At 41.9% G+C, this 13537-nt stretch overlaps 1 protein-coding gene across 3 annotated transcripts in view; it reads left to right on the top strand.

The window, feature by feature from the left end:
* The window catches only part of TTLL11 (tubulin tyrosine ligase like 11), a 278698-nt gene that overhangs the window by 42180 nt on the left and 222981 nt on the right, over nt 1-13537 (top strand). Inside the window, exon 2 of one of the 3 annotated variants that reach the window (XM_054501605.2) lies at nt 12488-12584. The exons of 1 other annotated variant lie outside the window; for it this stretch is intronic. In XM_054501605.2, coding sequence (XP_054357580.1) covers nt 12488-12584 — 97 coding nt within the window. Of the gene's footprint in view, nt 1-12485; nt 12585-13537 lie in introns of those variants that run through there. One more of the 3 variants, XM_063649910.1, reaches the window with a different exon arrangement.

The raw sequence follows: 13537 nt of genomic DNA, 5'->3' as shown, positions 1-13537 counted from the left end.
GGGAAAGTTGGGTTTGGGTGTGTGTCAGATGAGACACAATGAGGAGGTGAAACAGAAGAAATTTATTACTCAGAGGATCCAGAGAGGTTAGGGGCATTGACTGGGGACTGTCTGAGTCTGGAGGGGACAGAGAGCTCAACCAGCGAATGGGAAGTGAGAGTGAGTGAGTGAGCAAGAGAGAGACACAGAGAGAGAGAGAGAGAGAGAAGAGAGACAGACAAACTCTGGTGTTGGTAATTAGGTTTTGTTGTGGTCAGCAGCTGTGGGTGTGTTGGATTTTGGGTCTGTGGGATGAGCAACAAGCAGGCAGTATCACAAACAACCACATGGGAGAGAAAGTTTTAACTAGGCCAAAGGCGGTGTGGTGTGACTGGGTTTCAAATATCTTGTGCCAGGCCACAAAATGGATGCCAAGGCAGAAACTGCAGGGTATATTAAAGAAATTTATGACATCTTCTTTGAAGTGTTTGTCACAACTCTTTGCTGTATGTGCTCATTTCATCCATCCATCCATCCATCCCCCTTAGCCGAATTGAAGGAGTGCAGTCTTTAGAGATAAACCAACATGGCTTCAAATTCTGGGTTTGTCACTTATTAGCAATGGGATTATATTTCTTTATCTGCCAAATGGAGGCATTTATGTAAGATACCTGGCACATCGTTAAGTACTCAATAGTAATTATTATATTCATTATATGATAAGGATATATTAATCTTAAGTTCCTTCATTCTCAGAACATGTTCTTTCTCTGGGACCTTGCTCTAAAACTGAAATGGTGCATTCATTATCTATTGCTGTGTAACGAATTTCCCCAAAACTTAACAGCTTAAAACAAAAACATCCATGATCTTACACCATTTCTGAGGGTTAGGAATCTGAGTGTGACTTAGCTGGGTGGTTCTGGCTTAGGCTTTTTCATGAGGCTACAATCAAGCTGTTGGGCAGAGCCACAGACCCTGAGTACTTGACTGGGGCTGACAGATGCAGTTCCAAGCTCACTCACATGGCTGATGTCAGGTGACTTCGAATGCTTACCATGTGGGCGTCTCCCTAGGCATTCCCAAAGCAAAGGGGGAGTGGGGAGACTGAGGCAGACACCATAGTCTTTTTATAAAAATATCCTAAATATCAGAAGTGACGGCTTATCACTTCTTGTGTATGCCATCGGTCATCTAGACCAAGCCTGTGACAATGTGGGAGAGGACACACAAGGGAACGAATTCCAGGAGGCAGGGATCATTGGGGACCATCTTGGTGGCTGCAGACCACAGGTAGGGGCGAGGATAGAAAGAAGAATAAAATGTCTCTCCCCTGAAGCATCCTGTCAGGTGAGGGAGGCCGTCATGTAAACATAAATGCCCTGTAAGGCAGTGGCTATATTACCAGCACCAACAGATGCCAGGGGAACATTGGAAAGAACTCTATTAACCTGCCTGAAGGCATCATGGAAGGTTTCCCAAGTGCATGCATACCGCAGTGTCCTTACTCAAGAGCTGTCCTAATGACATGCGATATTTGGTTGCCATCTTTTTAAATTGAAGTTACTTGTTGAGGTGATTTCCTTGGACATTAAAAATAATAACCTGTCTCATATTACAGCAATGTACTATTTACAAAGTGCTTTCCCATGTGTTATCACAGTCCACATAACAGCCCTGGGAGGTGGACAGGTTTTATTGCTATTGTTTTTATCAGTTGTAGCTGAGCTGTGGAAGCAGAGTCACTGTGTTGGAGTCTCTGAGTGGGGTGTGGTGGGTTGGGGCTTGAGCCGGGGTCTCGCTGGTCCACGCTTGGTACCTTAGCTACGACAACACCTTCCCTGTGTTTCCTGTGAGTACTTTGGACCCCTCATCTTAGAGCAGCCATTTGGACCATTTCCCCCCTACAGATGCATTGCACACAGACTTGCTCATATCAAAGCTTATTTGCCACCTTTATCCTCAGTCACTTGAAATGCTTTCTGTTCATAGAGAAGCTTTATGAAGAAAATCATTCACAAAGTACAGAAATGTGAACTGTGCTTTCATCAGCATTCACTGTGAAATTTCATTTTGCAAAATCCCCAGGGGGACTTGAACTTTCTCTTTGGGCCATTAGAAGAGGGACCCGAACATCAATTCCTTAAACACAGATTTGCTCAAAGAACATTTAACAGCTTCAGTTCTCATTTGAACGTGGCTATTTTGCAAGTTTGTTTTTAGTTCTTCTGGTCAAGAGGGAAAAGATTTCGGGTCCATCCAGGTGTATATTCTGGGGGAGGAACTTTCTTTGTGACAAAGATGGTAGCATGTAGGGTGAGGGTTACAGTTATTCATGTGTGACTAGTAAATAAGACTATAGCAATCTCCAAAAAGACATTTGTAGTGCTTAAGTGCATGGGCCTTGAAACTGCGCAGACCTGGATTTGATCCTGCCTCTGCTTTTACTATAATACCTCTGTGACCTTGGGAAAGTTATTTACTCTCCTAGCACTTGGTGCCCTCATTTGCAAATAAGGTTAATAGTAGCACCTATATCATAACCTTTATCATAGGGTTAATAGCACCTTTATTATGTTTGTGGATTAAATAAGGTAATACATGTAAAGTGTTTAACACACAGACATAGGAATAAGCATTACCTAAATGCTAATGTTAGTGGTGATGATGATGACATGTATTTGAGTGGCTGCTCTTTGTAAGTTCATTCATTCATGAAATATTACTGCAGGCATTGCTAACACTGGTATCTAAGAACAACTAGGGGCTGTAGGGAGTCTTTGAATCTCCTAAGCTCACGTGGAAGATTTTGTGCATGTGCGTGCTTTTTTTTCTGGCAAGAATCTCAAAGGGATTTATGACCTCAGAAAGGTTAAAAACAAAGCCTGCAGGGTGCTGAAGACTTGGTGTTAGGGATACACTGATGATCATGGGCTCTCCTTGTGCTTAAAGAGTTTGCAAAGTGGCCAGGTGGACAGATGTACAGACCAGATATTGCAGAATGGCCTGTGATGGGTGTAGCGACAGAGGCCACAGACAAAGAGAGCTGAGAGATCATCATCATGGAGGGGGAGTGGATGGGCAAGCCCAGTCAGAAGATCCCAGGCGGAAGGAATGACATGAGGAAACCCAGGCCACCAAATAATAAAGTGCTGTATCCTTAAAGGATCAAAAGTAGTCACAGTGACAGTGCAAGTGCCCAGTAGTTAAGTGGCCCAACTTGAGGTGGGCAGGTTGGGAGAGGGGAGTCTGTGAAGTGTCTTTCAGATGAGGCTTGGAGCTTAGCCTTGATCCTGTGGTCGGTCCATGGGGAGGCATTGAAGAGTTGTAGCAAAGGAGCGATATGGTCAGAGCTGTGTTTAAAAATAAAAATCTGGGCTGGGTTCAGTGCCTCACATCTATAATCCCAGCACTTTGGAAAGCCAAGATGGTAAAACTGCTTGAGGCCAGGAGTTTGAGAACAGCCTGGGCAACATAGCGCAACTCTGACTCTACAAAAAGTAAAAGATATAGTCAAGTGCTGTGCCATGTGCTTATAGTTCCGGCTACTAGGGAGGCTGATGCAGGAGGATCACTTGAGGCTAGGACTTTGAAGCTGCAGTGAGCTATTATCACACCACTGCACCCAGGCTGGCTGACAGAGTGAGACCCCATCTCTGAAAAAATAAAAATAAAAATAATGAAAATAAAAGTCTCTCTTCCTGCTGTGTGTCAGGTAGACTAAAAGGGAGACCCTGGAGGAAGGGAGATGGGAGAGGAGGCTGGTGAGAGATGAGGCCCTGAAGTAAGGCAGAGGCAGTGGGGATTCAGGAAGGAGAGGAAATTAAAAATAAGCCAGGAGATCAACCAGAGGGCTTGCTGCCAGTGGATGTTGAGTAGGGAGAAGGTGACATGGATGATTCTCAGGATTATGGCTTCTAATTTTCCTGTGGGCCTGAGACCTGCCAAATACCTGGTTACACCCCACCGGAGACCTGAGACAAGCATATCAAATTGTTCCTAGCCCTAGAAATGCATAGTGTTAATGAGGGAGATAAGGATTACACATGAAATAACTAAATAACAGCACAGGCACATCCTAAGCATAGTAAGGGAATCAGGAAGGTGATGGTGTGAACTGGAGTGGTTCCAAAGCTCTCTGTGGCGTTATATCAAATGAGCAGTTTTTAACGTTCATCTTGTCTGACCTCTCAGCCTCCCACCACTCCTTTAGTCTTGAAACACTTTTCCTTTGCTTTTACAACATGTACTCTCTCTCTTTGTGGTCTCTCTTTCCCAGCTGGCTTGCTGGGTTCATTCTCTTCCGGGGAGAGGGGGCAGGGGCATGCTCCAGCACAGGGTGCAGCCCTACCTGAGCTGCCCCCTGCTGAAGTCTCATCTCCACCACTTCCCTCTTGTCCTCTCTGCTGCAGCCACCCTGACCCTCCATCAGGCTTTGCCTTGAGCCAATGACAGTCCTACCTCTGTGCTTTTACACATTTATTTTCTGTCTGAACACCCTTCTTCCCTCATCTCCTAGTCAACTCCCATTCTTCCTTCCAATCTCAGCTCAAATTGCCCACCCTGAGGAAAAGGTTGACCATTTTATTTATTGCCCAAACTGGGATACATTTGAAAGTGCAAAGGGTGTTATAAACAATAACACCAGGACAACAGGCATACGCTGGAACCTTCCTGGACAAATGGACAGGTGGTCACTTGTCACGGGGTGGCCTTCTCAGGCTCCCCAGATGTGACTGGGTCCTCCTGTGCCCTCGTTGCTCTCCGGGATTCCTTCCACAGCCCTTACCATGGTTTATAGTGATACCTTTGAGCACCATCTGGCTTATCATCTCTTCTCCCCCATGGACCGTATACTCCGAAGGCAGACATGTCCCATTGTGTTGTTGGCTCCTGAGACCCTTTGGCGCATAGGAAGTACTTAATCAACACCTAATGAGTACCTGAATCAATGATGGAACTCAGATTGTGTTGTTCTGTGGCATGTACTAAGCACTTCCATTTCCATATCTTGGTTGGTTCTCCTCGCTATCTTGCCATGTTTCCTCATCTCTATCTCCTGAGGATAGAGGCTTAATTACAATCTCACAGTGAGTGCCAGAGACAAGTCTAGGACTCTCAGGTCTGCTGATCCGAAATCCAGTGCTTTTTCCAAAAGTGTCTGAAGAAGAGAAAAGGAAAGATGACTACCAGATTTAGAACCCGGGAAACTGGGAGGATGGTCAGGACTGGAAAAAGATGGAGAATGGGGATCTGAGAACCATTTGTCAGCTTTCAGTGCTCCATAACAATCTGAACAGCATTCTACGCTGCAGACAGCTCAGAGTAGAGCCACAAATGGCCCCTCAGCTGCAGGGGGCATATTAGTCTGTTCTTGCTATAAAGAACTACCTGAGACTGGGTAATTGATAAGGGAAAGAGGTTTAATTGGCTCATGGTTCGCAGGCTGTACAGAAAGAATGGCTCTGGAGGCCTCAGGAAACTTACAATCATGGCAGAAGTCAAAAAGGAAGGAGGTGTCTTACATGGCTGGAGCAGGAGGAAGAGAGAGAAGAGGGGGAGGTGCTACACACTTTTAAACAACCAGATCTCGTGAGAATTCACTGTCACGAGAACAGCAAGAGGGAAGTCTGTCCCCATGATCCAATCACCTCCCACCAGGCCTCTTCTCCAACACTGGGGATTGCAAGTCGACATGAAACGTGGGCGGGGACACAAATCCAACCTGTATCGGGGGCTTAAGCAGATGGTGTTTTGTTTTTATTGTGGTAAAACATAAATGATATAAAATTTACCATTTTAACCATTTTTAGGTGTACAGTTCAGTGACTTTAAGTGCAATCACATTGCTGTCCAACCATCACCGTCATGCATCTCCAGAACTTTCTCATCTTCCCAAACTGACACTCTGTACCCATTAAACACTAACTCTCTATTTCTGTTCCCTTCAGCCCCTGGCAACCACCATCCTACTTTCTGCCTCTATGAATTTGACTACTCTAGGTTCCTCAGATAAGTAGAATCATACGATATTTGTCTTTTTGTGTCTGGCTCATTCACTTAGCATCACATCTTCAAGGTACATCCATGTTGTAGCAGGATTTCCTTCCTTTATAAGGCTGGATAATTTTCTATTGTATTTATATACCATATAGTGTTTATTTCTTCATCCACTAATGGACACACCTGGGCTTTTTCTACATTTTGGCTATTGTGAATAATGCTCCTATGAATGTTGGTATATAAATATCTGTTTGAGTTTCTGCTTTCATTTCTTTTCTTTTTTTTTGAGATGGAGTCTCACTCTGTTGCCCAGGCTGGAGTGCAATGTCGTGATCTTGGCTCACTGCAACCTCTGCTTCCTGGGTTCAAGCCATTCTCCTGCCTCAGCCTCCCAAGTAACTGGGATTACAGGCGCGCCACGATGCCCGGCTAATTTTTGTATTTGTAGTAGAGACAGGGTTTCGCCATGTTGGCCAGGCTGATCTTGAACCCCTGACCTCAGGTGATCTGCTCACCTTGGCCTCCCAAAGTGCTGGGATTACAGGGGTGAGGAACTGCGCCCAGCCTGCTTTCATTTCTTTTGGGGGATACACCCAGAACTGGAATTGCTAGATCAATCAGCCAGTAATTTTTTTTTAACTACAGCAGCTTTCTATATTCTTAATGCACAAGGGTTCCAATTTCTCTATATAGTTGTCAACACTTACGTCCTGTGGTTTTTTTTCTTTTTTTCCTTTTTTTTTTTTTTTTTAGATAGGGTCTCTATCATCTAGGCTGGAGAGCAGTGGTGCAATCATAGTTCACTATAGCCTCAAACACTGGGCTCCAGCAATCCTCCCACTTCAGCCTCCAGAATAGTTGGGACTACAGGCATGCCACCATGCCCAGCTAATTTTTTGGGTATTTTGTTGTTGTTGTTTGTTAGATGGGGGCCCTGCTATGTTGCTCAGGCTGGTCTTAAACTTCTCCCGTGTCAGCCTCCCAAAGTTCTGTGATTACAGGTGTGTGTCACCTCGCCCAGCCTGTTTTTGATAATAGTTATCCTAATGGGTATGAAGCAGTTTCTTATGATTTTGATTTGCAATTTTTTAAATGATTAATGATGTTAAATATCTTTTCATATGCTCGTTGGCCATTAGTATATCTTAGGAGAAATGTCTATTCAGGACTTCTGTCCATTTTGTAAGTGTTTTTTCGTTGTTGAGTTGTAGGAGTTTAAAAATATATTATGCTCATCATCACTGGCCATCAGAGAAATGCAAATCAAAACCACAATGAGATACCATCTCACACCAGTTAGAATGGTAATCATTAAAAAGTCAGGAAACAACAGGTGCTGGAGAGGATGTGGAGAAATAGGAACACTTTTACACTGTTGGTGGGACTGTAAGCTAGTTCAACCATTGTGAAGTCAGTGTGGCAATTCCTCAGGGATCTAGAACTAGAAATACCATTTGACCCAGCCATCCCATTACTGGGTATGTACCCAAAGGATTATAAATCATGCTGCTATAAAGACACATGCACACGTATGTTTATTGTGGCACTATTCACAGTAGCAAAGACTTGGAACCAACCCAGATGTCCAACAATGATAGACTGGATTAAGAAAATGTGGCCCATATACACCATGGAATACTATGCAGCCATAAAAAATGATGAGTTCATGTCCTTTGTAGGGACATGGATGAAGCTAGAAACCATCATTCTCAGCAAACTATCGCAAGGACAAAAAACCAAACACTGCATGTTCTCACTTATAGGTGGGAATTGAACAATGAGAACACATGGACACAGGAAGGGGAACATCACACACCGGGGACTGTTGTGGGGTGGGGGGAGGGGGAAGGGATAGCATTAGGAGATATACCTAATGTAAATGATGAGTTAATGGGTGCAGCACACCAGCATGGCACATGTATACATATGTAACAAACCTGCACATTGTGCACATGTACCCTAAAACTTAAAGTATAATAATAGTAAAATAAAAAAAAGAAAAGAAAAGAAAAAAATATATTCTGACTATTGATCTATTATCAAATATATGATTTTCACATATTTTCTGCCATTCTGTGGGTTACCTTTTCACTCTGTTCATAGTGTCTTTTGATGCAAAAAAGTTTTTAATTTTTATCTTTGATTTACCTATTTTGTTTTTTGTTGGTTGTGCTTACGTTGTCTTATCCAAGAAATCATTGCCAAATGCAGTGTTATGAAGCTTTTCTCCTATATTTTCTATATTACTAGTGTTAATGAAGCTTTTCTCCTATATTTTCTTTATTTCTAGTGTTATGAAGCTTTTCTCCTATATTTTCTTCTAGGGGATTTAATAGTTTCGGCTCATATGATTAGGCCTTTGATCTATTTTGGGTTAATTTTTGTATATGGTATAAGGTAAAGGTCCAACTTCATTCTTTTTGCACGTGGATATTCAGTTTTCCCAGCACCACTTGTTGAGAAGACTGCCCTTTCCCTATTTAATAGTCTTGTCATCCTTGTTGAGAATCATTTGATCACACCTGAGAGGCTTTATTTCTGAGCTATCCTATCCCACTGTCCTCTATATCTGTCTTTATGCCAGTACCACACTGATTTTTTTCATTTGTTTTTATTTTCATTTTTAAGGCATTTTTGGTTCACAGCAAAATTGAGCATATGGTGCAGAGATTTTCCCCCACCTGCATTGATAGCCTCCCCCACCATCAAAATCCTGAATCAGAGTGGTGTATTTTTTACAACTGATGAAACTACATTGACATGTCATCATCACCCAAAGTCTGCAGTTTACATTACTGTTCACTCTTGGTGCCATTCTATGGGTTTTGAAAAATGTATAATGACATGTATCTACCATTATAGTATCATACAGAGTATTTTCACTGCTCTAAAATCCTCTGTACTTCACCTATTCATCTCTTCCTCCCCTCTGGCCCCTGGCAAATACTGATCTTTTTACTGTCTCTGTAGTTTTGCCTTTTCCAGAACGTAATTTAGTTGGAATCATACAGCATGTAGCTTTTTCAGATTGACTTATTCCATTTAGTAATATGCATTTAAGATTCCTCCATGTCTTTTGTGGCTTGACAGCTCATTTCTTTTTAGCACTGAATAATATTTCATTGTTTGGATATACTGTAGTTTATTTATCTACTCACCTACGGAAGGACTCACCTACTGAAGGGCATCTCAGCTGCTTCCAAGTTTTGGCGGTTATGAATACAGCCGCTATAAACATTCATGTGCAGATTTTTGTGTGGATATAAGTTTTTAAGCCCATTTGGGTAAATACCAAGGAAAACTAATTGCTGGATTATATAATAAGAGTATGTTTAGTTTTGTAAGAAACTGCCAAACTGCCTTCTAAAGTGGCTTTACCATTTTGCATTTCCACCAGAAAGGAATGAGGGTTCCTGTTGCTCGACGTCCTTGCCAGCATTTGGTGTGTCAGTGTTTTGGACTTTGGCCATTCTAATAGGTATCTGGTGGTATCTCATTGTTATTGTATACACTATTTGATTACCGTAGCTTTGTAACAAAGCCCAGTCCAGGCTTGGCACAGTGACTCACGCCTTTAATCTCAGCACTTGGGGAGGCCGAGGCAGGTGGATGACCTGAGTTCGAGACCAGCCTGGCCAACATGGTGAAACCCAGCCTCTACTAAAAATACAAAAATTAGCTGGGTGTGCTGGCGGGTGCCTGTAATCCCAGCCACTCAGGGGGCTGAGATGGAAGAGGAAGAATCACTTGATCCGGGAGGCAGAGGTTGCAGTGAGCTGAGATTGCACCACTGCACTCCAGCCTGGGTGATGGAAGAAAACTCTGTTTCAAAAAAAAAAAAAAAAAAAAGGAAGTGTGCGAACTCCACTTGGTTCTTTTTTTTTTTCCAAGATTGTTTTGGCTATTTGGGGTCCCTTGTAATTCCATATGAATTTTAGAATGGATTTTTTTATTTTGAAAAAAAGTTATTGGGATTTTGATAGAGACTGCATTTCATCTGTAGACCATTTTGGGTAGTATTGACATCTTAACAATATTAACTCTTCCGGTGTATGAGCATAGGATATCTTTCTGTTTATTTGTATTAATATCTTCTTTAATTTCTTTTACAAATATTTTATAGTTTTCAGTGTACAAGTCTTTCACCTTTTTGGTTAATTCCTAAGTATTTTATTCTTTTTGATGCTATTATAAATGGAATTCTTAAAAAACTGTCCTTTTTGGATTGTTCCTTATCATGCGTGAAAACACAGTTGATTTTTATGTGTCGATTTTGTATCCTGCAACTTTGCTGAATTTGTTTATTACTTTTAATATTTTTCCGTGGAATCATTAGAGTTTTCTACGTATGGGATCATGTCATCAACAAACAGATAATTTTGCTTCTTATTTTCTAATGTGGACACCTTTTATTTCTTTCTTTTGCCTATTCTGGCTAGAATTTATAATACTATGTTGATGTTAAATAAAAGTGGGCATCTTTGTCTTATTCCTGATCATGGAGGAAAAGCTTTAAAGCTTTTAGTATTTTACCATTGAGTATGATGTTAGCTGTGTAAGCAGACAGTTTTTAAAGGAGTTTAAAAAGAGGTAGGATTATGAAATCCTGGGACTTATTTAAAATTATATCCCCCATATTCCTAGCACCTAGTCTGTCATATAGTAATTACTGAGTGAATGGACACGTTTTTAAAAATGGTAGTTTCTCAAAACTGAATGAGCTAAAGGTGCCTCTAAATGGAGGGGCAATTTGGTATTCATGAGGGCGGTAAGCATTGAAGAGTGATGAAAAAGGAGATAAGAGTCATTGGGTTGTCCACTGACAAGGTGTTGGTTCCTCATTGTGGGCAACAAAGCAAAGCCACTTTACCCTGTGCTTGGATAGCCTGCTTAATTCTGGTTATTTTCTCCTTCTCTATATTAGCACTTAACAGCTAGAAGAAAATAACATATGTTGTATCTCATTGTATTTATGAGTACTGAATTAATAACTTACAGCCCATTGCATAAAAAGAAAATGAGCAAAATGCTATAAATTATAGATGGAAGTTGTTAATGTGAGTAGAGTGTACAACATATACCTCACTGTGCACAGCTTTGAAATAATGTGACTGATTTAAATGACTTGAGGCTGGCTTCATTTTAATGTGGAATGGATGGAAAGCATTGAGTCACCAGCATTTCATTAGTAAGGCTATGTTCTTCCATTGGACCTTGGCCCCTCAACTTGAAGTAGATAAAAATTCTGATTACCTATAGTCCTAGAATGGGAAAATCAAAAGATTTTTATTTAATGTGTTGCCATATCTATTCGTGTGCACTTTTAACAAGCAAATTCTGAATATGAACTAACATGGACTCCCTTGTCTCCTTTAACAAGGTCATCTGAGTTACAGATTTAAAAAATATGTTCATTAAATGCAGAGCTTGTTGATAACTTTGAGAAGCAGCAGGGTGTAGTGGAAAGAACAAGCCCTTTTGTCTCAGTGAGAAATTTTCTGGCTGCAAATAATTGAAACTCTATAGCTTGTGCCAAACAAGATTTTAGAAGACCAAAAAGGTATTCTCAGGATACAAGGCTATCTTACAGGCTCATGTGGGTCTGAGGCCACTCAGTCTGAGTTTCTAGGGCTGTGTTGTCTCATCTCTGCCTTCCCTCCCACACCTGCTCCTTTCTTGTCTCTCAGCAGACTGGCTGTCTCTGCTCCTGTGCACATAGCCAAGCACAGCCGCCCTGCCCTGGCTTTTTATCCTTGCCAGTTCAAGGGCCAGCAGAGGCTGCCTGGCATCTCTGATTTCCAGATTCCTGGAAGAGAGAATCTGGTTATCTCATCTTGAGTCAGAAGAACACTCCTGATTTGTTCATTTATTAATTCAGGAAGTCTTTACGAGTTTCGGGAACTGTTTTAGGCACTGGGATTCATCTTACCCTCATGGAGCGTGTGTGTGTGTGTGTGTGTGTGTGTGTGTGTGTGTGTGTGTGTGTGTGTGTGAGAGAGAGAGAGAGAGAGATAGGGGAAGAGGGACTCTGAAAGCTTATTCTTTTGGGCTCGGTTGAGGGTTGTAATTTTCAGAGGAAGGGATGTATGGGCTTGGAATTTGGATAGACCTGGACTCAAATCCTGGTTCCTCCCCTTACCAGCTCTGTGTGTCCCTTGGGCATGTTAAATTACCTCTGTCAGCCCCAAGTTTTGAATCAGCAAAATGGGAGTAATCCTTTATAGGGTAGTTATAAGGATTAAAGTGAAATGGTGCCTGCAAAGCCAGGAGTGTAGTATCTGCCACATGTAATCAGAGCTCTACCACTTGGAACAAGTTATTGAACCTGTCTGAATCTGTTTCCTCATCTGTAAAATGGGAAAGAATATCACTTACCTCATATGCGTCTTGTAAGGATTAAACCATGGTAAGTACACCAGGGCGCCAGGAATTTGTACATAATGGATACTCAGTGTCGTCACTGCTCTTCTTCTTCTTATTGTGAGTCACACTTTTTCTCTTCTAGTTCCCATTTGGCCGGCGCTTGCCTTGTGACATCTACTGGCACGGAGTTTCATTTCACGACAATGACATATTCTCCGGTCAAGTGAACAAGTTTCCAGGTATCTGCTGTTATTGTTGACATTTAAACACATTTCTAGGGCCAAGTCTCATGTACACTCTTCTACTAAAACATGACAGTTATTTTTGAGATCAAACTTGGGGACTCTTAATTGAGAATTGCTGTGTTCACTAGCCATTAAGGGTTTAAGGATTGGATACAGGCTTTTAAAGGTTCAAAGGCAGGCTTTCTTGGTCTAATTCCACTGGTGGAAGAACATGGTTTTCCACTTTTTGGGTTATACATATAATATGGGGTTCTAATGAGAGGAACATATTCTGAAAATGAAAAAAAATAGAGCATTTCACTCTTGCGGGAAACAAAAGTACCAGAATTCTAGGCATATGTCATAGAAATGGGGTATCAGCTTCCCTTTTCTTTAAGTATTATATTCGGAGGTACCATTTTTAAAACCAAATGTACCAGTCTCCATATTAAGTACTATAGGCTGCAGACAGCCTCTGCCTTTTACCTAATGACATTATCTCAGCAAGACTTATCCTACAAGGAGAAATCTTAGTACTAGAAAAGCATCATAGCCAGTACTAAGATATCCCCCTCACTCCACTACCAACCTCCCAATACAACTTTTTTGTTTTGCATTTTAATCTCTACCACTTTTTTGAGACAGAGTCTCGCTTGGTCACTCAGACTAAAGAGCAGCAGCACGATCTTGGCTCACTGCAATCTCTGCCTCCCAGGTTCAAGCAATTCTCCTGCCTCAGCCTCCCGAGTAGCTGGGATTATAGGCCTGCACCACCATACCCAGCTAATTTTGTATTTTTAGTAGAGACAGGGTTTTGCCGTGTCACGTTGGCCAGGCTGGTCTCGAACTCCTGACCTCCAGTGACCCACCTGCTTCAGCCTCCCAAAGTGCTGGGATTATAAGCATGAGCCACTGTACCGCGTCTCTTCATTATTTTTGATGGCTGAATGAAGAAGATATTTAAGATG

The sequence above is a fragment of the Pongo pygmaeus genome, chromosome 13 (genome assembly GCF_028885625.2).
Source record: "Pongo pygmaeus isolate AG05252 chromosome 13, NHGRI_mPonPyg2-v2.0_pri, whole genome shotgun sequence".
Taxonomy (NCBI): Eukaryota; Metazoa; Chordata; class Mammalia; order Primates; family Hominidae; genus Pongo; species Pongo pygmaeus.
This window is presented reverse-complemented; position numbering and strand designations above follow the sequence as displayed.